The 27955-nt window shown below is 42.8% G+C and overlaps 1 protein-coding gene across 3 annotated transcripts in view; it reads right to left on the bottom strand.

The window, feature by feature from the left end:
• RB1CC1 (RB1 inducible coiled-coil 1) overlaps positions 1-27955 on the bottom strand; it is a 144106-nt gene that overhangs the window by 79112 nt on the left and 37039 nt on the right. For 2 of the 3 annotated variants that reach the window (XM_074987180.1, XM_074987181.1), the window contains exons 5-8: positions 27769-27939; positions 17007-17209; positions 15919-16354; positions 8769-8939 (exon numbers count right to left, since the gene is read on the bottom strand). In XM_074987180.1, coding sequence (XP_074843281.1) covers positions 8769-8939; positions 15919-16354; positions 17007-17209; positions 27769-27939 — 981 coding nt within the window. Of the gene's footprint in view, positions 1-8768; positions 8940-15918; positions 16355-17006; positions 17210-18209; positions 18288-27768; positions 27940-27955 lie in introns of those variants that run through there. The other variant, XM_074987182.1, reaches the window with a different exon arrangement.

The following is a 27955-nucleotide window of genomic DNA, read 5'->3' as shown; positions in this document are numbered from 1 at the left end:
CGAAAGCAAGAGCGAGTTTGAAGTTGATGAATAAGATCTGGAAAAGCAAAGCAATTAGCTTAAGAATGAAGCTGGGTGTCTTGAAAACGTGTGTATTCAGTAACATGTTGTACAGATGTGAGACATGGGTGATAACGAAAGATTTGAAAAGAAGAATATTGGCATTCAAAAGGAGTTGTTACAGAAAGATTCTGAGAATAGGATGGATGCCGAAGGTCACCAATGAGGAATTATATAGGAAGATACAGCCAAAAGAGAACCTGCTGCAGAAGGTTATAAAATGGAAGCTACAACTATTTGGACATATTTGCAGAATTAATGACGAACGGAAAATCAAGACCCCTAGTATTCAGCATAATAGATGGTTCGAACAGGAGTGGCAGACCCCACAGATAATGGCTACATGATGTGGTAGATTGGTGGGAATCTAGTCTACAGAAACTAAGCCACTCTGCACTGGACAGGGAAAGATGGAAGGAAATAGTAAGAGAGGCATCAGACACCAATGGGCACAGAACCCACGGTTATTGATGATGATGATGATGTAGTTCCCTCTGATATACATAGTTGGGATGTTTTTTGATATACAATACCTTAAAAAAATCTTAATAAATGGTTATTTACTGCTCTTGGAAGCATAAAGTAGTAAACTGCAACTGCAACACCACTACTTGGTTTTCCTCTTTCGTTACTGATTGGTAAACCTTTAGTTAAAAAATGTTTTGAAATGACCTAATGTTAACAGTTCAGACTTTTTCTTAAATATCTTTTTAGGTTTTAATCATTCCCTTAATGGCATTTTTTTACCCAAGCTCTAATGAAACCCAAGAGCATGAAACTCTCTAATCTACTTTCAAAATCTCAGCACAATGAAGGAAAAAAAAACCCACACCTAAACAAGTGGCAAAAACATGAAAAAGTTAATTTCAGCCATGAAGGATGATTAAAGTGAAAGGACTCTCTCATCCTTTTGGTATAAACCCAAGGCAACTCATTTCTCAGAACGGTTTTTCATAGAGCAGTTAAATGTGTTCATATATTAATAAAGGGACTGTGTCATGTTTTGAAACTTCATATCCTTAACAAATTTTGTCCTTTCACTCCATGATATTAATTAGCTCTTGTATACACATTCCATATTTTCCCCGCCTCCATTATAATCAGTAACAAACCCAAAACACACACTACTTATCAGTTTCTAAATGACCTGTTTTCAAGGACCTAAATCCTTATTTCCTCACAGCTATAAAGTCCCTTACTACTTCAGAGGCAAGTTACGCTATTCCTCAAACACAGTTCTTACACTAAATAGATTCAGCCCTTTGAATATCTCACTAGAAGCACGTTTTCCAAATGCTAAATCATTTTTGTGGCTCTTCTCTGATCCCTCTCCAATTTATTTAACTGCTGGGGACCAGAAACTGACAGAATATTCCAGCAGCAGTCACACCAGTGCCAAATACAAAAGTACCATAACCTCTCCACTTTACTCAAAATTCCTCTTGATGCTTCCCAGAACCACATTAGCTTTCTCAGTCACAGCATCACACTGTGAGCTCATGTTCAACTGATTCACCTACTGCGACCCACAATATCTTTCTCAGAGTCATTGGTTCTGAGGAAATAGTCCCTCACCCTCTAAGTATGGCCCACATTGTTCATTCTTTGACATAACATTTAAATGTACCCATATTAAAATTAATGTTGTTTGAGCTTATTTTAACAAGGTGATACAGACTGCTCTGAATCAGTATATTGTTTTGCTTCTTTACCACCCCCCCAATTTGTGTCATCAGCAAAAAATAATGGATTCTTGAAAATCAACATTAAGTCCAGTGACTTCCTCAGCCTTTTTTTTTTTTCTTTTTTTTTTTTTAATTCTTGCATGAAAGTCATCTGGCTCTGCTGCTTTATAAACATCTGACTTTCATAGCTTCTGTTTAATATCTTCCAGGGATACTAGCACAATGGAAAGACTCTCATCCCCACCATATCAGAAAATATTTAATTCCCACCCCCAATAAAGAACCAATATTTATGGCACACTTCTGTCTTTTTCTGCATGATTATAGATAATTTTACTATTTCCATTTAGTAATGAACCAATACTATTCACAGGATTGATTCTGTTCCCACTATATTCCTAATGTATTTAAAAAAAAAAAACTTCTTTAGCTCAGCTGGTCATAGTCTTCTCCTTGTGTCTAGTTAGTTCCCTTCATTAATTTATGCTAACTTTTTCATACTCAGGGATGATTTTCTGCTTAGCATCTTGCATTTCCCACTCATACCAAAGAGCTCAGACAAATGGGAAAAGAAAGGTTACTCACCGTAGTAACGGTGGTTCTTCGAGATGTGTCCCCGTGGGTGCTCCACATTAGGTGTCGGGCTCGCCCGGTGCCGCAGATCGGATCTTCCAAGCAGTTTCTGCCGGACCGCGCATGCGCCAGTGCGCGCCGCTCCCCCGCGCGCTCCCGGCCATGTGCGCGATCCGGTCCCCGCCAGTTCCTTGACCAACCGCCTCGGATGCTCCTGCAAAACACTAAACAGAGATCCGGAGCGGGGAGGATGGGCGGGTAGTGGAGCACCCACGGGGACACATCTCGAAGAACCACCGTTACTACGGTGAGTAACCTTTCTTTCTTCTTCGAGTGTCCCCGTGGGTGCTCCACATTAGGTGACTACCCAGCAGTAACCCAAGATAGGAGGTGGGTAATCGGATTATGTGCAGCTTGTCCCCGAGAGGACCGCTGCCGAGAGACGGGTATCCTCTTGGAATACCCTGTGAAGGGCGTAATGTTTGGCGAAGGTGTCACAGGAGGACCAGGTCGCCACTCTGCAAATGTCTTTTAGCGGAACGCCCTTGAAAAAAAGGCTGTTGATGCTGCCACCGCCCCAGTGGAATGAGCCCTGGGCGTGGCCAGTAAAGGAGTCTTTTTGAGTTCGTAGCACATTTTTATGCAAGATACGATGTGCTTAGAGATTCTCTGCGAAGAGAGACATTCTCCTTTTGATTTGGGAGCGATAGAGACTAGGAGCCTATCCGTTCTCCAGAAGGACTTGGTCCTGTCCATATAGAAAGCTAGCGCCTTCTCACGTCCAGGAGGTGTAGGCGCGCCTCCTTGTTAGAGTTATGAGGCTTTGGATAAACAAGGGTAAACAATAGGTTCGTTAGTATGAAACTCAGAAAGAAACTTTAGGAACAAGGGCTGGATGCAGCCGTATGGTTACCGCCTCCTTGGAAAAACAGCGCAGGGTGGCGTTGCCATAACTGCCTCAAGCTCGCTCACCTTGCGAGCTGACGTGATTGCGAGAAGAAAGGTCGTCTTCATCATAAGGAGGCGGAGGGAAACCGTGGCCAAAGGCTCGAACGGTGGTCCCCTTTTCGCATTAAGCACCAGGTCCAAGTTCCACGGAGGTGGAAGCGGTTTCTGAGGGGGGTATAGGCTTACCAGTCCTTTGAAGAACCTGGTAACCATGGGATGGGCGAACACCGTGTGCCCTTCCTCTTCGTGTCTGAACGCCAAAATGGCGGCCAGGTGGACCTGAAACGAGGATAGCGAGAGTCCTCCTCTCTTGAGGTCCAGTAAATACTCTAATATCACAGCCATAGGCACTGAAAGGGGGCTAGCTGTTTGGTAGAACACCATGCCGTAAAGCGAGTCCATTTCTGCTTGTAGGTCTTCCTGGTGGAAGTCCTCCTGCTACTTTCTAGGACTTGCTGCACTTCCTCCGTACATGTGCTCTCTAGGGAGCTGAGCCATGGATTAACCACGTTTGTAGTCGCAGGCCTTGGGGGTGCGGATGCACTATGGACCCCTGGGCTTGTGTGAGCAGATCCAGCGCCACCGGAGGGGACATCGGTGGCCGGTCTGACATGCACAGGAGTAGGGGGAACCATTGCTGTCGATCCCACGTTGGGACTATCGGGATCATTCAGGTTCCTTCCCTCCTGGCTTTGTGCAACACTTTGTGGATGAGCACTGTGGGAGGGAAAGCGTAAAGCAGGGGGCCCCTCCATGAGATCACGAAGGCGTCCCTCAGGGGCCCCCGTCCCAGTCCTGCCCTGGAGCAGAATCGTGGGCACTTCTTGTTGTGCTAAGCAGCAAACAGGTCTATCTGGGGAAAACCCCATGCGTGGAAAAATCGGTTGCAGCAGATCGGGACGGATCTGCCACTCGTGCGTGAGTGCGAAACGCCTGCTCAGCTGGTCTGCCTTCACATTGCGAGCGCCTGGTAAGTACGAGGCTTTCAAGGTTATATTGTTGGCGATGCAGCAGTTCCACAACCGGACTGCTTCTACACATAAGGCACGGGACCGAGCTCCTCCTTGCCGATTTATATAAAACATGGTGGAGGTATCGTCTGTACTGATCCCGACTACCTTGCCTTTCATTTGGTCTTGAAAGTGTCTGCAGGCGTTGAACACTGCTCTGAGCTCCAGTATATTTGTGTGCAGTGACTGCTCCATGGAGGACCACAGCCCTTGCGTCACCTCTTCGCCCATGTGTGCTCCCCACCCTATGAGGGAGGCATCTGTAGTAAGAAAAACCAATACGTGTGGTTGGTGGAAGGGTACCCTTGTTAGCAGGTTCCCGGGGTTTACCCACCATTGCAGGGATTTGCGCACCTCTGTTGTGGGCGACGCCATCCTGTGAACAGTGTGTGCTGCCGGTTTGTATACGCTCGCCAGCCAGTGCTGCATGCTGCGCATGTGTAACCTGGCGTTCTGTTCTACGAAACGTCGCTGCTGCCATGTGGCCCAGCGGCTGTAAGCACGTCAGAACCGGCACCATAGGGCTGAAGGTGAAGCCTTGCGCGAGGGAGCCGATGGCCCGAAAGCGAGTCTCTGGGAGATACGCCCTCGCTGTAATAGAATTTATGCGTGCCCCTACGAACTCTATGTCCTGTGTGGGGTCTATCTTTGATTTTGTCAGATTGATAAGCAGGCCGAGCGAAGAGAACGTGCCTGCTGTGACACATATTATGCGTAGTACCTCCTCCTTCGAGGCCCCTTTGAGTAGGCAGTCATCCAGATACTGGAATATAAATACCCCCTGTCTGTGCAGGTAGGCTGACACCACTGCCAAGGTCTTGGTGAAGACTCTGGGGGCTGAGGAGAGCCCAAACGGTAGGACCTTGTAAGTCGAGGGCTGCGAACCAATCTCCATCGTCTAGTGCCGTAAGGATGGAGGCGTTTGTGATCATCCGAAAGCGTTGCTTGCGCAGGTACCGGTGAGGCCTCGAAAATCTAAGATGGACCTCCCCGTGAGGAAGTACCTCGAGTAGAACCCTCTCCCTTGCAGTTGCTCCGGCACTCTTTCCACTGCCCCTACAAGCATGAGATGGTCTACCTCCTGCTTGAGCCTCGCTACATGGGAGGCCTCCTGGAGGTGGTGCCCCGGGTGGAGGTCATGGCGGTGGGAGCAACTGGGAGGGGATGGCGTACCCCATGGCTATGACCTCAAGCACCCATTTGTCTGTGGTGATCCTTTGCCACTGGTTATAAAATGGTCGGATGATGGCCTTGAGCACTGGTTTCGTGCCCTCTGGAAGCGAGTCCATGAGGGAGGTTAACCTAATGTGGTTGTCGAAATTATGGTTCGCTAGATGCGCTGCGTAATTTGCCATTGGCAACAGTAGCGTGGAGGAGGAGTAGACCTTTCTGCCCAACAGCTCTAGCTTTTTGGCATGTTTGTCTGTTCCCCCACGTTGCGACGACTCCACCACCAAAGAATTTGGTTGTGGGTGGCTGAACAGGAACTCCATGCCCTTCGTCGGCACGAAGTATTTTTTTTTTTTTTTCCCGCTCTGTTGTGGACAGGCGGAATAGTCGCAGGAGTCTGCCATATCATAGTGGCAGACTCCAAGATTGCGTCATCAGCGGTATTGCTATTTTGGAGGAGGCCGGAGGTCTCAGATTTTTGAGGAGCTTATGGTGTTGCTCTTGCACCTTTGCTGTCTGGATGCCTTGCGTGAAGGCCACCCTCGTAAAACAGCTCTTGGAACTGTTTGAGATCGTCCGGAGGATGGACGTCCCCCGGGGCCGTAGCCTCATCCGGGGAGGAGAGCGAGGAACCGCTGGGGTACGTCTCCCTGGACCCTTCCGGTTCCCGCTGATTATGGTACACCCTCTCACTAGAGGTTTGCGAGGAAAAATCTCGGGGTTCCATAACCAGTCCCCCCTGAGATGCTTAAGTCTCTGTCCCCGGTCGCAATTGCCCTCGGGGTACGAGATCGTTTGTAGGGATTTTTTCCTAGTAGATTGCCGATGGTGTCTATGCCCTGCGTGGTCCCAGCCAGGGTGAGGCTGGTTGCAGAAATGGAGAAGGGGGCTCCGGGTAGGCTGGGGGGGGACCCCTGCCTTCTAGTTGGAGTCTGCAACATAGCGGAGGGCTGTGAGAAAGCAACTCCACAGCCCTGTGCGGAGAGGGGCTGCAATGCCTCCTCTTGTGTGCAGTCTTCCCCCTCCCTTGAGGAGGTAACTCCGCCCCTGACATACAGGGGATCCCGGCCCCGTCCGCACCGAGCTCGGCACACTCGAAGGCGGTGCCGCACGTGCGGTGTCCTTCGGTGCCGGCAGGCTGCGTGCCTGCGCGCTCTGCACTGCCGGTTTTCCGGGGGTCGGTGGTACCGGCGCTTGTTTAGCCGCCGCCCTGCCTGCGGTGCGGGGCGGCTGGCTGATTATCGGAGGCTGAGCCGCTTGCACGTGGCTCTTCGTGCCGCCGCCGATCAGCTGTTGCTGCGGCTGGGGGCTGCTCGCTCCTCCCGTCCCGCTCGCTGTTGCTGCCGGCAGGGATCGGGCTGGGGGGCATACAGGGGATTCCGGCGTCCGCACCGAGCTCGGCACGCTCAAGGGCGGTGCCGCACGTGCGGTGTCCTCCAGTGCCGGCAGGCTGAGTGCCTGCGCGCTCTGCACCGCCGGTTCCCCGGGGGTCGGTGCCGCTGCCTGCGGTGCCGCCGGTACCGGCGCTTGTTTAGCCGCCGCCCTGCCTGCGGTGCGGGGCGGCTGGCTGATTATCGGAGACTGAGCCGCTTCCACGTGGCTCTCTGTGCCGCCGCCGATCAGCTGTTGCTGCGGCTGGGGGCTGCCCGCTCCTCCCGTCCCGCTCGCTGTTGCTGCCGGCAGGGATCGGGCTGGGGAGCATACAGGGGATTCCGGCCCCGTCCGCACCGAGCTCGGCACGCTCGAGGGCGGTGCCGCATGTGCGGTGTCCTCCGGTGCCGGCAGGCTGCGTGCCTGCGCGCTCTGCACCGCCGGTTCCCCGGGGGTCGGTGCCGCTGCCTGCGGTGCCACCGGTACCGGCGCTTGTTTAGCCGCCACCCTGCCTGCGGTGCGGGGTGGCTGGCTGAGTATCGGAGGCTGAGCCGTTTCCACGTGGCTCTCCGTGCCGCCGCCGATCAGCTGTTGCTGCGGCTGGGGGCTGTTTGCTCCTCCCGTCCCGCTCGCTGTTGCTGCCGGCAGGGATCGGGCTGGAGATACTTTCCTCCGTTTCTGCGCTGATGGAGTGAGGGAGGCAGCTTTCCTTTTAAGGGCCCCGGAGGGTCCCTCCTGCTGCGGCCGCTCCGGCGCTTCTGGCTGGAGGGCCTTATCAAGAAGCAGCATTTTTATCCTCATCTCCCTGTCCCTCCGTGCTCTGGTTGTTAATTTAGCGCAGAAGGCGCATTTCTGTGCCACATGGGACTCCCCCAGGCACCTTATGCATAGACTGTGCCCATCGGACACTGGCATCGCCTCTCGGCAGGACTCACGTTTTTTTTTTTTTTTAAAGCCTGAAGAGGACATTGTTGGTGAGTCTTTGAGTTTTTAAGTGGGTACTTAGCACCTTCTTTGTGCCGTTTTCCCCATCCGATGGCCTGCCTTAGCAGGAGGGCTGATGGCCCTAGCTCCTGGCCTCCGGCGCTTGTTACTGGGACTGGCTGAGCTGTCCCGCTCGTAGCTTGTTCGTTGTTGTTTGTTTTTTTTTTGTTTTTTTTTTTTTTTACAAAATAACAACCGGCTAACTCGTAGTAGCCTAAGTGCCTGAAAAAAACTTTAAAGAAAAACAGATAAAGACATTGAATACGCTACTTGGCCTTAGCCTAGTTGGATTCCGTCTGCAGCCGACGGCGGTTAAGAGGAACTGGCGGGGACCGGATCGCGCACATGGCCGGGAGCGCGCGGGGGAGCGGCGCGCACCGGCGCATGCGCGGTCCGGCAGAAACTACTTGGAAGATCCGATATGCGGCGCCGGGCAAGCCCGACACCTAATGTGGAGCACCCACGGGGACACTCGAAGAAGAAATAACTTTGATGAAAGAGAGAGGAGAAAAGTGGTCTTCATTAAACAGATTTGCAATTTACTCAGGACTAGGCATCAGATGATGCTAAAAATGATAATGAAAACAGTCAAAAATTTAAATACAAAAATGTGAGACATTCAAAATAACAGTTCCCATAAAATTTTAACTTGATATGTTGATCCAGCATTATGTATTCACCTATAACTTAAAACTACCAAATAAAATTATCAAGTTTGCCTCTATAGGCTGAAATTTCAGCCCAAAAGCTTATATTTTAGAACATGAGACGTAACCAAAAAAAAACACCCACCACTAAGGAAAATGCACCTTCTATCATAATAAAAACTCAGTTATGATTTTGTAATACTCTTGTGCATAATGTTAAATATGTTGTAAGCTGTTCAAAAAATATATATTTAATTGTTTTATTAGAGTACTGTTGTAGATTAACCTAGTTCCCCCACCCTAAGAAAAATAAAAGTTACCTGAGCAAGGTCTTTTTGTTCATTTACCAGTCTGCTGCAGCTAGCTATCATCTGATCCAACGCATAAAGCCTGTCCTCAAGCCCTTTAATTGCCTTCATGTTTTGATTATCAAGTTTGGCAATAGTTTGTCGACATTCTACCAAGAAGGGCTGAATGATCCTGGGATCAAGCTAAAAGACAGAAGAAAAGAAAGACTGTATTTATTGTAAATAGATTTAGTGACTTTTTAAAAGATACTTACACGGTATACAATAGGCTGCAACTCATTTAAAAAGAGATAATCAGAACCCTACTATTGAATAATTGGTCCAGGAGCAAAAACAAAACAAAACAAAACAAAACAAAAAAAATCCACAACATGATATATTTAAAAAATGGAGTGAATACGTTACATATAAAACAAAATGCTCTCTCACAGAATGTCTACACGAAAGCCTAGAGAAGTTTCAAAGCTGTTTTACAATTTAGCCTTGGTAACGACATGCCATAAAACTAGAAATAGTTTGGGAACTATTACACTATGCAATCCAGATAGTTGAAAATGGAATAGATATTAATTTTTTAAAAAAGGAAAAGTAAAGTGCCAGCTTCTCACAGAATATGCAGATATATTCACAAACAAAAAAACTGAGTGATGTTAATCAGAGGCCATAGGTTTGTAAGTTTAAAACTCTTAGCCTGTGCCCAGACTAGCCGCCACTACAAAGGGGGCATGTTCATTTGGGTGTTGGGAGATTACTAATAAAGTGCTGTGGTGCATATGAAGCACTTCATTAAGCTAAATCTCCCCCATGACAACTTCAAAGTGCCAAACTTCAAAGTGCTGGCTTGCACGTAGCTGTGGGTCAGCCACAGGTACTCCGAAATGCCCGCGCTACTTCAAAGTCCCTTTACTCCTCAGAATTGTTGCCAGGTATTGTAATCTGATGATGCAGATTCCCTGGAGTTGAGATCGATGTTTAATTTTTTCATGGAGTCTTTGCATATATCCTTGAATCTTAGCTTTGGTCTTCGTCTTGTTCTCAACCCACATGACAGTTCACCAAAGAGGATTTCTTTGGGAAGACATTCATCACCCATTCTTCTCACATGACCGAGTCATCCTAGTCTTCTGCTGTTGAGGACCGCTATGAGGCTGCGTATGCCAGATCTTGACAGGACATCCACATCTGAAACTTTATCTTGCCAGTCGATATTCATAATTCTGAGGAGGCAGCAGTCAGATGGAAGTTGTTCAATTTTTTTCTGCTGGTTCAAGTAGGTGTTCCATGTCTCAGATCCATATAGCAGGATACTCAATACACATGCCTGGTAGATTAGTATCTTTGTTTTCACTGTCAGTTGAGGATTGTTTCATGCTCGTTTCACGAGTCTGCCAAAAATAATAGCTGCCTTCCCGATTCTGATGTTCTGTTCTTTGTCCATAGATGTGTGTGTGGTGACAGTAGATCTTATGTAACAGAACTGTTGAACCCCATCTAATGGGCTGTTATCCAGAATGACACTGGGTCGCTGAGGTATCTCTTGAGTGGATACAACAGTTTTCTTCACACTTATGTCAAGGGAAAACAACTTGCAAGCTCTGGGTAGAGAATCCATCAATGACTGTAGCATGTCTTCATTATGAATGACAAGAGCTGTATCATCTGCAAAGAGGAGCTACCTAATAAGGACTTTCCTGACCTTAGTTTTGGCTTTGAGCCTTGCCATGTTGGTAGAGAGAGCCATCCAATCTTGAGTGGAGAAATACATCACTGCATGAGTTTTGAAATGCACAATTTAGTAGAACTGAGAAGAACATGCTGAAGAGGGTAGGGATACCCTTGTTTGACCTTGCCGAAGAGGGTAGACAAATACCTTTGTTTGACTCTGCTGTTCACCACAAACAGTTCTAATGTAGAGCCATCACATTGCACTGTTGCTTTCACATTTTCAAGAAAGGACGTTATGAGCCTGAGTTGGGTCAGTGGGCAGCCAATCTTGGTTAACACTCTGCATAGCCATGGTCTACTAACTGAGTCAAATACCTTTGTTAAGTCCACAAATGCTACAAACAACAGCTTTCCTTGTTCTCTGAATTTTTCCTGTAGTTGTCAAAGAGAGAAAATCACGTCACTGTTGACCTGCCAACCCTGAAGCCACATTGTGTTTCTGGATAGACTCAATCTGAGTTTTTGCAGGTGTTTGAGAATGACATGGGCAAATGCTTTTCCTGTGACGCTCAGTAAAGAGATGCCCCTGCAGTTGTTGCAGTCACTCTTGTCACTTCAGTTTTTATAGAGAGTGATGTTGTTTGTGTCCTTCATGTCATTTGGCACATCATCTGCTCTCCAGCATTTTAGGAGTAAGTCATGGAGGAAGGAAATGTGCACAGCTTTGTTTGCCTTCAGGACTTCAGCTGGGATTCTGTTGTTTCCTTGCACTTTTCCATTGGAGAGAGCATCAAAAGCTTGAGAAAGTTCCTCCTCCATTGGCTCTGTATCTAGCTCTGACATTTCTGGAAGAGTTGGGATGAGACTGTCAAGTTCAGGTTGTATTGTACACTTATGGGAATAAAGACTTGAGTAGGGTTCCACCCACCTGGACATCTGCATCTTTTTATCTGTGATCACCTGTCCATTTGAACACTTGAGTGGGGCGACTTTGGTAATGTTTGGTCCGAGTGCTTTCTTCAATCCATCACACACAGTTTTCAGGTTGCCCAAATCAGATGCCTTTTAAATATCTGAGCAAAGATCAGCCCAATACTTGTTTGTACACCACCTACATTCTCTCTGAAGAGCAGATCTTGAATGTCAAAGTTGATCTCTTGTGCTTTGTGATGGGTTCTTTATGTTATTCAGATGTGCCTTGTGTTTTTCTTCAAGAAGAGGCCTAAGAATGACAGCATTTTCATCCATCTAGTCTTTATTAGAGAATTTATATGTTCCAAAGGCAGATTTGGCACATTTGAACAATGCATCTCTCAGCACGCACCACGTTTCATCAATAGTTTGTTGGTCAGATTTGTGTTCCATTTTGCAAGTGAATTCATCTGTGAAGACAGAGCATGTCAGCACGTCTCTGGTATTGAGAGTACGGATCTTTGGTTTTCTGCATTCCTTTGTCATAAAGTTTCCTTGGGATGGTATTCACTCTGCTGATGATCAAGGAGCGATAAGTGTCTCAATCAGCGCTGGGGTACGTACATGTAAATTTGATGACAATGAGGTGTTCCTTGCATACAAGATCAAGCTGATGCCACTGACTGGATGCGGGCTGGTGCCATGAAACCTTGTGACACGCTTTCAAGTTAAGGAAAGTATTAGTATTGCAGAGCTGATTCTGAGAGCTGAATTCAAGAAGTCTTTGACCATTTTCGTTCATTTTCCCTATACCGTGATGATTGAGGCAGATAGACCAGGACCGATGGTCGCGTCCAACTCTTGCACTGGAGTCACCAAGGATGTACAGTTGTTTTCAAATGATACAATATTTCATTATTTGTTCTAAAGCTTTTTGAAATGTCATGGAAGGCAGTTGTAAAAATCATGTCATGTCTTTCTAAATGAAAGATTTGTACTAAGGGTGATCAAAGATTTTCCTAACAGTCTTCAGCTGGATCCTCCTTCCAACCACCATCCCATTCATAATTATATATCATCCTTGCGGCAAACAGAACAGCTGTTTGCATGGAAAAGTAGTATTAGGACAATACATTATTTTAACTAAAGGAAAACCAGTGTTTTTATTTTTGTTCCAAAAGGTCGTCTGTGTTTCTCTCGTTTTACTCCTTCAGGTATACTACCTTGCTGTGTGATCTCCCCTCTGCCCACTCTTAAACTTCTCATACTGCCTTTGATTTTAGTTCCATTTTCAGGATGTGGCTCTTCCTCCAGTAGACAACAGTTTGTGTGTGGTAGCTCCTTTCCTTCCCCGCTCTTATTTGTGTAGCACCCAATCCCTTCTACAAGGAACTACACTAGTTCCTTGTGGTCAACTGTTTTTATAAAAAGCTGCACTCTGCATCTTATGTCTAGATCTCCGTATAAGCAGTTGAAAGCAAGGAGTAAGCATCATGCATAGCAGTCAAGGTGGACAGTTGGAAAACATTTGAACTGACTGTAGACTCAGAAAGTTTTCATATGACAAGCCAGGTACAATACAATGGGGCATTGCAATACTTCTGCTACATATCCTCTCTTCAACTGTGATGAAATCACAAAGGTAAAACAGGCCACAGAAGCCTTAGAAAAGCAAGTGGGAAATTTTTCTAGATCAGGAGCTACTGAGCCATGGAAAAAAAAAAATCAGTCAGGTGACATATAAGTGAGACGAAATTGCCCCTGACTGAGCAGTCATACTCTCCTCATCCTCCACCACAAAGGATGGGGGGGAGGGGCAGGGGATAACAGAGAAGAGGGCACAGAGGCCAGATTAACGCTTCTGGGGAAATGTAGGTAAGACCAAAAATGGGGTGGTTCAGTGAGTGGGAGGTGGCAGCTGGGAAGCAGGTGCAGGGTCTGAGCAGGAGGAAGGGTGCAGGAACAGCCTAAGGGTAGGAGGTCTGGGTGAGAGGGAGTGAGCAGGAACAACCTGAGGGTGGGGGTGGCAAAGTTTGGGTGGGAATGTGAAGGAGTAGGGTGGGCATAGGACAGGCTGGGCAGGAGGAGTATGCAGGAGCCGGGAGGGCGGGGGGGCACTTATCTCCATCCAATATCACCACTGCCACCCCTTCCACCAGCTGGGGGAAGACCAGCATAGAGAAGAGCTTCCTGGAGAGGCTTTTCTCCCACACTCCCAGGCAACACCCTCTCCCGCTACTCTGACTGGCCAGAATTCCAGCCAATCAGACCAGGCAGGGGAAGCCTCTCTCCAGACAGTGCTACACTGCTGCTCCCCTGGCCGGGGGAGGGGGAAGAGAAACAATGGTGGTGGTGCCGCTTCCTGCCCCTCTCTTCCCCAGCAGAGCCCATGGGCTGGATTCCAGCCCCAACATGCCTGGGTCTTGTTCATGAGGCTTGGAACTCCATACCACCCACCACAGATGAGCCAGATGCTGGGGAGGGGAGCCCTGAACTTGGGGGATGAATCCAGAAAAGCCCCCGTCCAGATTCAGACCATTGGGTAGGAGTTTCCCCCCCACCTTAGAATCATCCTGAAAAGGTATTAGTTCTTCTAAAAAGTCAAACAAATGGAGTGCGGGGATCGCAACTTAGGTTCTTTGCAAATAAAATTTAGCAATCCTAATTAAATCTAAAGTATGTCCAATCTTCAATTATATATCATCACTTGCATAGCTCTCAAGGGGTGTGTCTACATGGGCACAAATCTTCGAACTAGCCATGCTAATGGACATTTCAAAGATTACTAATGAGGCGCTGAATTGAATATTCAGCGCCTCATTAGCATTAGGACGCTTCCAGCCGCGGCGCTTTGAAAGCGGCACTTTCGAAAGCGCACAGCTCGATGCAGCTACACAGGGGTCCTTTTCAAAAGGACCCTGCACCTTTTGAAATCCTCTTATCCCACTCACTGATCGGAATAAGGGGATTTCAAAAGGTGCAGGGTCCTTTAAAAAAGGACCCCCGTGTAGCCACACCAAGCCACGCGCTTTCAAAAGCAGCGCTTTCAAAGCACCGCGGCCAGAAGCATCCTAATGTTAAGGAGGCGCTGGATATTCAATTCAGCGCCTCATTAGTAATCTTCTAAATATGGCTATTTCAAAGATTTGTGCCCGTGTAGACACAGCCAAGAGGAAATTGGGTAATTTAGCAGTTGGGTTAACCTCTGCAATTCCAGACTGGGAGAAAGTTGGTTCCTCTGAAATGATGAGACCAGCTGATATGATACTAGTTGGCACCAGCTAGGAAAAACTTCTATCTAGAGAATCTTTAGCTTGTACTCCTTCAGGCTGGCTCAAATATCAACTGTACAAACATACAGAGTGCCCCCACGCTCCTCCTGTTGATACCAGATATATTTATATTTTACATATGTTTATATTTTATCTGGTTTGTGCAGAGCTTATTTTACTGGAGTTGCACAACCATAATTAATTCATAACTATGATCCCAAGATAAAATATAGAATTTAAAACATCTATTTTTAACTAAGAATTATATGTCACAACTAGAAAAGTAAGAAATGAAGGATTCATGATGAAGAGGTTTGTAACAGGCTAGAACGATCACTAGTCAAAGTTAAGAAAAAGATAAAGTCACTATCAACCAACCACTTACATTAAACTCTTTCATACCCAGCATTCTATCATCCAGAACTCTCAAACAACTGGCATTTTAACCGTAAGTACATTTTAGTTACATTTGACATAAGTACAGTATAATGAAGGAAAAATACAAATCCAGCAAATACAGTATACGTTTACTGCATACAATACTACTGTGGTTTGTAAATAAAGTACTCTGCATACATTTTTGTTTGTTTCTTAATGTCTAATCTTGTTTTTCTTTAGTGTTATACATTGCTAGATATATCTCTCTATTATCCAGAATATTTGAATATCCAGCAACCTCCCAGTCCCAGGGCTGCCAGATATGACAGCATTCACTATAGAGTATTAAAAGAAAGGTGCTTCCCCACTGGAGACAGAAATAGCGCACCCAGCAAGATATACGCTACTCTGAGACTGTGTGTGTATCCATCTGCTGGTAGAAAATGTCATAACTCATTTAATGGTCTCAATTTTTTCCTGTGTTTTAATATGCCAGAGGATTTAATCTTTTTTGTTTAACATATAATGTGTTCTACATCAGTGGGACCATGAATGTCCTTGATTACACCACAGGTTTTGGTGTATTTGTCAGATAGGTAACATCACAAACTTGGTGAAGGAAACAAAAAATGTGTTACCTAGTCACAAAATACATGCTTTTAAAAATATTGTAGAGAATTATTCTCATGATATTATAACAATTTTAAGGACAGTCAAATTTTCAAAATAGGCAGCCCTCTAACTTTTTCTTCCTCATTTTGTTTGTTCCAAATACAGAAAGTTGCATCAGAAACAATTTTTTTTTTTTTTTTTAAAAGAGGGGGTAGGTGCAGATAAGCATTTATTCCAAGAACACTAGTCTCTGGAAACCAAACAGTAAGATTAAATGGGAAATTCCTATTACTTCAGTAATGCATTTTTAAGTGTCAACTTACTCTGCTCATAGAATCAAAACATTTTCTGACTAACGATTCCACATCGTTAGGTCTATCTTGAACATTTATCCAGTCCAACAGAGAGACGTTGAAGGAAGGCAGATCACTCTCGTTAACTTCCTCTGAAGTTCTACTGTCCTCAATTATAGTGTTTTCACCGGATTCCCTATTTTCTTTGACAATTCCAGGACCTGTGTTCTCCAGGGCTGAATGTTCCACTGACTTGCAAAATGAGGCTAAAAGAGATATATTGTTCACTCTAGGTGTATCACAAGAAAGAACCAGTTCAGGAGACTTTTCTTCTTCAGTTTCTTCACTTTCTGCCCCTGCACGCTCAACAGAAGAATCCAATCTTTCTAAACACTCTCTGTAACTATGCCTAGTTAGGCATTCCAGCAGTGGGATCTTGGCCATTATAGAAACAGCTGTCCCCAAGCTTTAAAATAAAGGACAAACAAATCATCTATCAAGAAACCAATCTTACAAAATAAGTTTAAGATAGGTTAGTAATAACAAAAATCATTAGTGATATTAATCACTAATGTAACATTAACTGATGATAATGTAAGCTACTTCTTCAACATGTTTCCCTGAGACACTGCTTATATTGTTACATACTTGTTATGAAGTATTTTCTGAATAACATCATAGCTGAACGATATAGTTAAAAAAGTATTATTTGCCTTTTCCCATTTGCTAAAATGTTGACTCTCATACCTATGTTTTCAATGCCAATGAAAATATTATAGCCCTGGTATAAAATCTTAATTTCAATTGTAAAATCTTTAAAATGTCTGCATGCTAATAGTTAGTGCAGTAGTTCCAGCCGGTAAAATTTTGCTCAACTCTTAAAGTTTACTCAAGTTTAAGAAAACTATAAGAAGTGAATGTTCCAATGTGTTAAGTATGATACAATGTATTGAGGCTGCATGATACCAGCTACAACAAAAGCAGTAAAAATGTACACAATTCAGTCTTCTCTTGGCTTACTAAGAATTAATTATGGAAATACAAAACCATTAAAAACTTATTTTGAAATATGATTTTGTAGGGCACGTTCTTATTGAAGAGTCTAACAGCAAACCTACTGTGTGAGTTTCAGCTTAATATCATCTATAGACTGCAGATAATTTGAATATGCATTTTCAAACTTGAAAAGCAGCTTTTGATAAGAATATGTGCAATCTTCCAAATTTGCCATTATGGCAGCCCAGCCTTGGTGCTGAAGATGTTCATCATGGACCAGACCTTCACAAAAGGAACAAAGCTTCTTGGCAACTTCATACATTTCCTAAGGAAAAGAGAAAGAAGAAAAACAACAGTAAATTCACGGAATTAAGTTATCAATCCAAACCTTCATGCAGTATTCAAATGTTTTTCATACTTCAAAAAATATGGACTGTGATGCCTAACAGAAAATTAAATACGAAGTCTAAAAGGACCTGTTTAAATATTGACAGTTTGGCCTCCCTCACTAAAAAACACTGAAAATAATACAAACCTCCTTTATATGTCTATTTTTTAACAAAAAGTGTGTTATATAACAAACTCAATTTATTCAGATTGTTTATTAAATGACATACTAATTCCAAAGAAAGAAAAACATTTCTGGTCCCAAGAAATATACAACATAAATTAATCAATATTGTTCCAACAGAAATCAGATTAAAACATGAAAGCAGTCTACATATCACTTCTATGCACATATGTATTATGCTATATATTTACTGAAGTATGGCCTTTGCAAAAGAGGGAAACTTAAGGAGGGAAAACATTTGATGGAAAAAAGATTATCTGGATCATAACAAAGAGCAGGCAGAACTAAGTGTAAAAAGATAGCTTGGGAAACAGCAAAACAAGGAGAATGTAGGAGGGCAAATTGGGAAAAGGGTATAAAGGACGTTAATCAAAGGAAGACTGAATTCTTAACAGACACGACGCAATATGAGTAGCAATGAAAAATGCCCATGAGGCAAATGGACACTATCACAAATGATTTCATGTCTTAAGAGCTTAACAGTTTTATTAGCATTAGTCCAAAATGCAGCTTAATCAACTGTAGAGATTAAAAGTTCCACATCCTATTCACAATGTACTGAAGTTATGCTGTCCCCTGACAACTAGTCTTGTTTTGCATTTCAAGTTCAGGAACTGCAAATGTTCCTATTGTAATGACAAATAAAAATGTGCTAATTTACAGATAACAGTTTAGAACAAAAAAGGTGTTTACATTTAGGGAAGAAAATTACATATAAGAGAGTTCTTTAGTTTAAACCCCAATCTTTACATACCTTTGAAGTTGCATATTCTGTTAAGTATAACCAGGAGGACATTTCTTATGTGTTTGGTTTTAATATCAACCTCTCTACCTATGAAAAAAGAAAGGAAAGAAAACAGTGATACTTATTGTAGATTCCACACTTAAATAAGCTGTGACTGCACATCATCCATGGTCAACTGTACACATGTACAACTTTGTGTGTGGAAGCTAGAATAAGATTGATTTTCTTTTTATAAGTTATCCAAATATGGGGAGATCAATATTAAAACCCAAACACATAGGCATAAGATTTGAGAAGTAAAAAATGGTAGATGAATCTTCCTAGAACAAATTGCTTAACATTTTTTCTAAGACTTTTAAAGTTAGGTGGAAATTGCCACAGTCAGTACTGTAACACCTGCTTTGGAAGCCTAATATTTTTAAAAAGGTGCATGTCTCCCAGGGATAGTCAAATCAGAGTTTAACTCCTACTTGCCTAAATTCCTTCTGAAAATGAGACTGGCCCATAAATCAGACAGATGTTGCAAAACTGAAAGCAGCAAGACCTAAATGCCTTTAAACAAGAAGGGCTCTCAAAAAAAAAGTTAGAATCATCTTTAAAACATCAAGTAAGTCACTCCAGAGTTACAAACAGGAAACTTTTCAGATCCTTCTTCAAGTCTCTAGCATCATTACAATATCCCACTACATGCAACTTGACAACTTTTTTGAACATTGATATCTTTCATACGATCAGCAAAATGAGTGCTTGGGTAGTACCTGTGTTTATAAAGCTGTTTATTTACAGGGTCTGTAGGAAAACCTGAACATTTCTTAGTAGTGTCTACCAAGCAGTTAAAAACACTTAGATATACAAAACATATTTTGGAGATACATTCTAAATTTATTTCTGTTCATCAGAAACTTCAGGAGTTGTCCAAAAGTCTGGCAGAAAACTGAAACTGCTGCTATCCAGTTGTCATACTAAGGCACTAGAAGAAAGAATAGTTCACCCCACAAAATATATATGAAAGAACATAACTAAGAACAAGGTATCAAGACAGTGAACTCCCAAATGTGCTCACCACAGGGTAACTGTGTATAAAGAAAACATTTATCTTCTGACATCACGCAGTTCTGTTCTTCTTTTCACCCAAAAAATGAGTCTATACAAAGATCTCCAAGATTGCAAGGATAATTAAAGAGAACAAAATGAGTATCTGACATACACAAACACAAAAAGATTTACAGAGCAGTTCCTTCAACTGAAAACAATGAAATGGGGGTACACTGAAGATGCTGAGAAGTCTAAAATCAGAGATTTGCCCTTATTATCTTAATGACCATCTGAGTAAGACCAGCTCTCACTATGGACGAAAAAAGGCTGGATGCTTTCTGCATTCCAGTACTCCAGATACACCTCTGTTTATAACAACAGTAAATAATTTGTTTGTCCCAGGAGAAATCACTAGAGATCAAAAACTATTCTAGCACTGCTAGATTGTCAGAAAGGAGGTATCTACTGCAGCCAATATCTCTTTATGTCATTTGGTGAGGATATGTCCTGAGTTCATTTCTGATATTTTGCTTCAGTCTTCTCGAGAGTCCATGCACTGGAAGCATCATAAGCCTTCTGGCTCCATGATTTCACAACAAGAATATAGCAGTAGTGATATATTGCAGACCACCTGACCAGAATGGTGATAGTGACTGTGAAATGCTGAGGGAGAGTAAATAGGCTATAAACATAAAAAACTCTAACAGCAGATTTCAACTCTCCCATTTTGACAAGGTGCATGTCACCTCAGGATGGAATACAGAAAAAAGTTCCTTGACAATTTAAATGACAGCTAGTGCTGAAACCCACAAGAGGAGAAGCAAATCTCAATTCAGGCCTAAGTGAAACACAGGGTCTGGTCCAAGAGGTGGCTGCTTGGTAATAGTGATTAAAATATAATCAAATATAACATCTTTGGGGAAGAGCAAACACCATAGCAGCCCAGCACTGCAGAATTTAATTTCTGAAAGAGGGACTACACAAAAATGAGGAAGTTAAACAGAAATTTAAAAGCTACAGTGCCAAAAGTGAAATTTCTGAAAGCTGCATAGAAACTTTTTAAATTCACTATAAATAGAGGTTCAACTTAAATGCATAACACAAATTAAAAAAAAAAACATAAAAAGAGAACCAAACAAACAAAGTGCCACCTCGGATAAAAAGTACAAGATGACGCAAGAGAGACAAAAAGGCAACCTTTAAAAACTGGATGCTAAATCCTAGCAAGGAAGATAGAAAGGAGCATAAACTCTGGCAAATGAAGTGTAAAAACATAATTTGGAAGACCAAAAAAGAATTTGAAAAATGGCTAGCCAAAATCTCATTTGTTTACATACATGAGAAACAGGAAGCTTGCTAAACCACCAAAGTGGCCACTGGAAGGTCAAGCTGCTAAAGGAGCACTCAAGAATGAAAAGGCCATTACAGAGAAACAAAACGAATTCTTTGTGTCGGTCTTCATGGCTGAGGATGTGAGGGAAATTACCAAACCTGAGCCACTCTTTTTAGGTGACAAATCTGAGGAACTGTCACAGACTGAAGTATCGTTAGAGATTTTTTTGGAACAAACTGGTTAACTAAACAGTATTAAGTTACCAAGACCAGATGATATTCACTCCGGAGTCAGAAAGAAACTCAAATGTGATACTGCAGAACTACTAAATGCAGATTGTAAATTAACTTCTGTACTACAAGAACTGAAGATAGCTGTTGTCACCCCAACTTTTAAAAAGGACTCCAGAGGTGATCCTTGCAATTACAATCCAGTAAGCCTGACTTCAGTACTAGGAAACGTGGCTGAAACTACAATAAAGAACAAAATTGTCAGAGAAATAAATGAATGTAATTTGTTGGGGAAGAATCAACTATTTTTTTTAAAAATAAACAATCACACCTTATCAATACACCATAATTCTTTGAGGGCGTCAACAAGCACACAAACGGGAGGATCCAGTGGATGCAGTGCACACAGATTTTCAGAAAGCCTTTAACAATGCCCCTCACTGAAGGCTCTTGGGCAGGGTGTATAAAAATCAATTATTTTAATTTAATTTTTTTTTTTCTATTTAAGTTGGATTCTTTTTAAAAAGTATTTAAGATTACAGGTTACTGGCATGCTAAACCAACACTTAAAGTCTCATAAAAATGAATCAATGACTCTAGTCTGTCAAATCAAACTATCAGCTCTTGCTTCTTGAAAGTTCTGGGCTTTCAGTTTCTGTTTCTCAGCAGAATGAAGTCATATTTGCAAAGAAAGACAGGCTGAATAGGACTGTTGCTGTTCTGTGCGCATGTGGTGGTGAAGCAGGGCCAAGCAAGGCAGAGGAGTTAGTAAAGACAAAATAGATAATATAGAGATAATACAGAGATAAAATACAGGAAAGAACAGAGGCAAAGTAGAAAGGAACAGTGGAGCACACTGGGGGAAAAAAAGAAAGGGAAGAAATAATTCAGCACACACGCAGTTTACTATATTCCCCCACAGAAAATGTGTCATGACATCTAGGCTTAAGACAGATCCTACGTGGGAATATTTTAAAGAAATCCCTTCGCAGGGTTGAAAAGGAAAAATCTATCAAGAGTAAGTAGTGCAAGAAGGAGATGTGGGTCCCCACTGTGAGAATTAAATCATATGGAAAAGCGATTACTGGGAGAAAATTATGTGGATGAAGATGTGGCTATGTCTGAAGAACAACGTGGATCAATTCCTCAGTAACTTAAAAAATTCACTTTGCAATACATCATTCTTCAAGACTATATCTTTTAGTAACGGAGAGGTAGCTGTGTTAGTCTGCATTCTAACAAAACAAACCAGCAGTCATGTAGCACTTTAAAGACTAACGAAATGATTTATTAGGTGATGAGCTTTTGTGGGACAGTTTGCTAGCATGTTCCCAGGGGGGAAAAAAGTGTAGTTTAGCTTATCCTTAAGGCATTTTTAATTACTTAACTGGGTTTACCCACGCATACAGTACAGAAAGCTGCAGTATGGAGTAATGTAGAGTTTACAGTTGCCATTGTCATTTTCTTATCTTTACAATATGTAGTATGTGCTCTTTATTTTGAAATATCATGGCCAAAGCTTATAAGGAATGCCTTAAGTCTCTTCCCTATTTTATTTTGGCATCAGCTTTCCCAAGGGAACCCCATCCTATATTCCTTTTCTCAAAAAAGAGAAGTACATTAAAAACTGTTATCCCAAACTCAGATAACCGGCACATTCAGTTAATTGGCATGCCAACCAGGTGGGCTGCCCAGCCAGGGGGGCAGAGCAAAGCTAGCTGCCTGGCTGGGAGAGAGGGAGGGAGGGAGGGAGAGGAGGTGGCTTCCCACTGCCTGGCCAGGGGCATAGATTAGCACTGCTGCTGGCCACAGCTCAAAAAAATGGCACATTGTATTATCTGACATCCCCGGAACCCCAAGGAGGCCAGGTAATAAAGCTTGTACTGTACTGGTGAATTCAATGGGCTTACCCCAAATTTAAGTTCAGTCAGTCTTAGCTTTTTGGTAACTTGGAATTGGATCAGAACCCTTGCTGAAAAAAGATGCAAGTGATTAACTGAATAATAAAATCAGAGGAATTGAGAACAACTGTTCAAAAATCATTTTTGAATTTTGTTTCAGGATCCCACTTAACCATAAATGACTCAGACTGTTTATCTGCAATGATTTCAGAGTCATTCCTTGGTACTGTTAGCTGCAGGGCTGCAACTAAACATATTTCAGACAACAAAGTATCAGTAGCAAGCAAAAGATTTCAACCATTCAGTAAAATCAACATAATGGATAGTTTTGTAGTGAGGACCACCAAATACCAACAAGATACCATAGATAAAAAGACTGCTTAGTTCATTTATGCCACAAAGGATGCATCTACACTAGGAACTAACTTCAAAGTTAACTTTGAAGATAGGCACTACATCGAAGCAGCCAGCAGAGAGTCTCCACCCATTTTCCCTTACTTTGAAGTTAACTTCCAAGTAGGGAGCCCAACTTCAAAATCCTTACTCCAATCCCAAAGTAACTTCGAAGTAGGGTGTGTGTAGATGCTCTACTTTGAAGTTGCTTACTTCGAAGTTATTTTTGTAGTGTAGACACAGCCAAATTCTCCTTTTTCACATTGTTAACTATAAACATCCTCAATGACATGGTTAAGTGCTTATGACCAAGCTACACTGCACCTGGTAGAGCAGACACTATTGGAAGCTTGCAAGATACAATGTGCAAGCTGCAAGATGAATAGCGTGCAAGTAATACTGAGGCGAAATTTGCTAGTTTAAGTCTCAATGGGTGGAACAAGGCACACAATAATCCAGTAATATGTGCCTGTGTGACAGCAGAAGATGGGGCTGAGTATCTTTTAGAAACAATTCAGACTTTGGGAAATGCCCATACAACAGAATATTTTAATGAAGTGTGACAGAAGAAGAAAGTTGCAATAAAGGTTAGAAAAAAAAATCAACTGTCACGTGTGAAGTTTTGTCACACGATGCTGCAAACATGGCAAAGATAAGAAGATACTCAGAAAAAGAAAGAGAAGTATGCGTCTGTGCAGTGAGTGCAACTTCTAGCCAAAGACTTAGTACACATTCTACAGGGGAAAAAAAAAAGTTGTTGAAGTCGAAAACACCAACATAACAGCCATTTACTTCAGCTTTGCTGAGGAGAGTAGGAAGATACAAACTAATTTTCCCACAAAATGTTCAATGGAATTCTGTGATTGATAGTTTTAAACAATTTATTAAAAACATACCCCCCTATTCTGATAAAACTTTACGGAAAAAAATTAAATAGATGAAGTATCTCATCTAAAATATCTAACACTGGATTAAAGACGAATGTAGAAGCTATGCTCTGTACACAGAAACCTATAATACATAACCTTAAACTTCAGAGAAATTGCTGTAACAATGCTGATGCTGTGAAAATTTAGTGGCACTTCAAGAGGCACTGATGAAAGGACATGATACATCAGCCAGCAACTTAGGAGACTGATACAACTGCAAATGTGAAACATTTATGTAACATTTAGGATTTAGTTTAATAAAATACAAGTGCTACTGTGTTTGTGTGTATGATTTAGTTCTTACCATTCTTAATGTATTGCTGATGCATGTGAAACTTGACACAGATAACGAGTATTATGTACTATTTCATAAAGTAATAAAAATCAAGTATCTAAAATAATTATAGAAAGCATATCTTTGGATGTTAAAATGTACTGAGTTGTAAATTAACATATTTTAGTGGTCAGAGTTGCGCCATTGTTTGAAAAATAAGTGAAGAAATATTAGCAAGAAATGTGATTTAAATCAATGATTTAACTCAATCCACCCTACTTACAACTCATGATCCCCAAATACCACCCCTCACGCTCTGGTTCCCATAGGCTATAGGGGAAGTGATGTGGGTCTTTTAGAAGGGATGTATTGACTCACCCTCACCAGTTGCATTTCCCTAGCTATTCAGCTCTGTTCAAAGCATATGTAATCTCATTTCTGAGCCCATACCACTGCAGTAGATCCCACGGTATGTGGGGCAGTCTCTCGATTGCAACAGCCCATCAAGGTTTACAAGTGGGTGCTGAGCTTCAGAAAAGCTGGGAGTGCCATTGAATTGAACCACCTTTCTTCCTGAGGGAGACGGGAAATTCCCTTTCCTGTACAGACTCAGTGGCTCTGTCTACACTACAGTCTTCTGTTAACAGAAGTTACTGTCAGAAGATATCTTCTGACAAAACTTCTGGTGACAGATCGCGGTCACACGCAAAAGCAGATCGCACTGTCAATCTGCTCTGTTGACAGAGAGTGGTTGAACTGCCCAGCTGTTCTCTCTACAGAGCTGCCGACCGGAAACTCAGCAGGCTGCCTGGTGACCCTGAAGCACTGTCTGTCAACAGAGGTCCCCTGCATAGCATCAACATGGCTCTGTCAAGAAAAGCATGTATTTTTAGTGTGGGAACTCCACAAATTTTGTCAACAAAAGTGGTGCTTTGTTGACAGAATTCTCTAGTGCAGACATAGCCAGTGCAAGAAAGTCAAGTGTAGGTGTGGGCAAAAAGGCTTATATCTTATCTTTTTCCATCCCCAGAATACTAGAGTAAGTTTGGCCTCATTAGGCCAAAGATTTCCCCATGTGCTCTCTAAAGATACATCAAAGTCAGGTTGGTAACAAAGTTCTTCTTTGGGTGACAAATTAGACGGTAAGGGAAGAAACCCACATGGGAGAGTGCATCAAGCTCAGAACATGAACACCACAATTCCTATTAATACTGTTGTGTCATATTTAGCACTTTTATTCCAAAAATGTTGACATATTTTATTTTGAACTGCACCAGCTGCATCAGTCACCAGAAATGAGAGAACATTTTAGTGCTAGGACAGACACTCTACTAGAATCCTATTGAAAGGAAGAATTTGTATAACCATTATGTAACAAGCTGCACTTGTTTATTACATGCAATACAAATTACCTGAGTACAATGAAGATACAGAATACAATACACATAGCAAATATGAATCCACAAAAATGGAAGCTCTATATGATGCATTGTGCCTCAAAATGGCACCCTGTGACTCCCATATTCATCATTCATCTATGGTTGTGATGCTTTACAGAAGACATGCAATGTCAGATATTATACGAAAGGTTATTTTCTGCTGTCCTGTGCAAATATTTGCATCATTTAATGTATATTAATTTGTGATGCTGTTGTATGGTTGTTGTTAAAATCTGCTTCCAGTTTGCTAAGGACATACAAGGTACCTTCACCCAGGAAGGGTGTTCAACAACTTAATTAGCAGGGTAGCAGGATTTAAAATTCAATTACAGTTGCCCAAGAACAACAAAATGTGGCCTACTCAATTCAATGACTCAGTTACATCAGACCACACTTGAAGGGTTGCTCAACCTATTGATTCAGCAAAGCCTACATGTCTGGGTAACTGTCTTCTATGTACATGGACTGAGGATATAAAAGACACTTGGATCTTCCCTTGGCCTTTTTTTACCTCCCTGGCAACACTAGAAACAACAACAGTGGGAATACAAAAACTTCAACTAAGGAAACTGGTCCAGGCTCAAGAGAGGACTGAGCATTAAGAACTGCAGCATCCAGTGGTTTGAGAAAATTGCTCAATCTACATATTGTCTTGTGTAATACTGTTTAAAATTTACACCTGTGCTTATCTTCTATTTTTTTTCTCATAACATCTCCAACCTCTTCTGCCTACCATGTATTAATTAAAATCTATTTTTCCACAGTTAATAATTGTTTTACAATTTATCTAAAACAGTGCAATTTGGTTGAAATCCCTGTGAAATCTCAGCTCAAGTTCAAAGGTGGGTGCATGTCCTCTCCACATTAAAAGAGAGAGGCAGACAGGGTAATAAACTTACACTGGTAAGGCTTCTGATCAGAGTAAGACAGTATAGTTGGGGAGTGCAAGGCTGGGGAGTTGCAGAAAACTGGTTTGTCCTTTACTCTGTGTGATTCATGAGTGGCTTTGTATGACTGCTTCCAATCTAGCTAAGTGTGGGGCTCCATATGCTGCTGCACTGAGTGACAGCTGTTCCTGGAGAGGTTTGCTGCTTGTCACTAGCACAGCACTGTGAGAGAGCGCCCAGGCAGAAGAGTTAAGAGATTAGGCATACCTCAAGTCCACCCAGGGGAGGTGATCACAACTATAATTTACTAGAAGATTTAACCAACATCGCTCTAGTTCTTAACTCAATTAACTTTTGTTTTTCTTCATTTAAATAGTTGCTTTAGGGTGGGATGCACTACCCTAGCACTGTCTCACCACAGTAGCATGGGGTCAGGTGAGAAGCACCTGCCCATGCCTGTTGCAGCTTCATAAGGCTCAGCCAATGGAGGATTGCATGTCCCAGGTTCATCCACCCCCTGCGCCCCTCAGCCAGAATGAGGAACATCGCAAACTGTGCACTTTCCCCTCACTCCACGACGAAGAGGAACAGCCAACAATGTTTCTGTATGAACAGAGGGTGAGGGAGAAGGGAGATTTTTAGTCCCATTTACCTCTATAAAGGGTGCCTGGAGACCAGGGGCAGACTCAAGGCTGGGACAGTCTCAGGGACAAAGGGGAGGCACCCAGCCTCTTTCACCTGTCTTGTGAATCTTGTCTCGTTCCTGTTTTGGTTGTATGAGAAGCAATTCCTTTCCAGAGACATCCCATTCTCCTGGCACAACCGAACCCTTACCTTGCTTTATGGTAAGAGGAAGCCTCATAACAAATTTGTTGGTCCCAGCTCCCATTGTTTAGGAAGAGTTTATTAATAGGCCAACAACGAAACTCTCTCAAAGAGAGAGGAGATGTTGAGATGCTCCTAAGATTCTTCAAGTGACAACAAGATACAGGAGACCTTAGCGTACTTCAGTACATCCAAACTTGAAATTGAAGCATCCAAAAAAACTATTACTAGCAGACTACTAACCTCGAGTTATTACTGATGTGACAGTTATTCTAATTTGTTTTAAATCCACTGAATCCTCAAGGATTCATATATAACTTACCACAGCAAGCTGTGTCCGTGAAGCTACCGTGTGAAAAACTGCAGGCATCATGAGAGACTCTTCAACTTTTAATTCCATCTCGTTCTCTGCTGAAAACGTGGTTTTAGGAATAGCAGGTGGGCGTTCACATAAGATCATCTCTTTGTTGAACAGGAAAATTGGGTTTGTGTCCTGTATTATAAGAATA

The sequence above is a fragment of the Carettochelys insculpta genome, chromosome 2 (assembly GCF_033958435.1).
Source record: "Carettochelys insculpta isolate YL-2023 chromosome 2, ASM3395843v1, whole genome shotgun sequence".
Classification (NCBI taxonomy): domain Eukaryota; kingdom Metazoa; phylum Chordata; order Testudines; family Carettochelyidae; genus Carettochelys; species Carettochelys insculpta.
The sequence above is the reverse complement of the archived record's forward strand: the minus strand, read 5'-3'. Positions and strand labels throughout refer to the sequence as shown.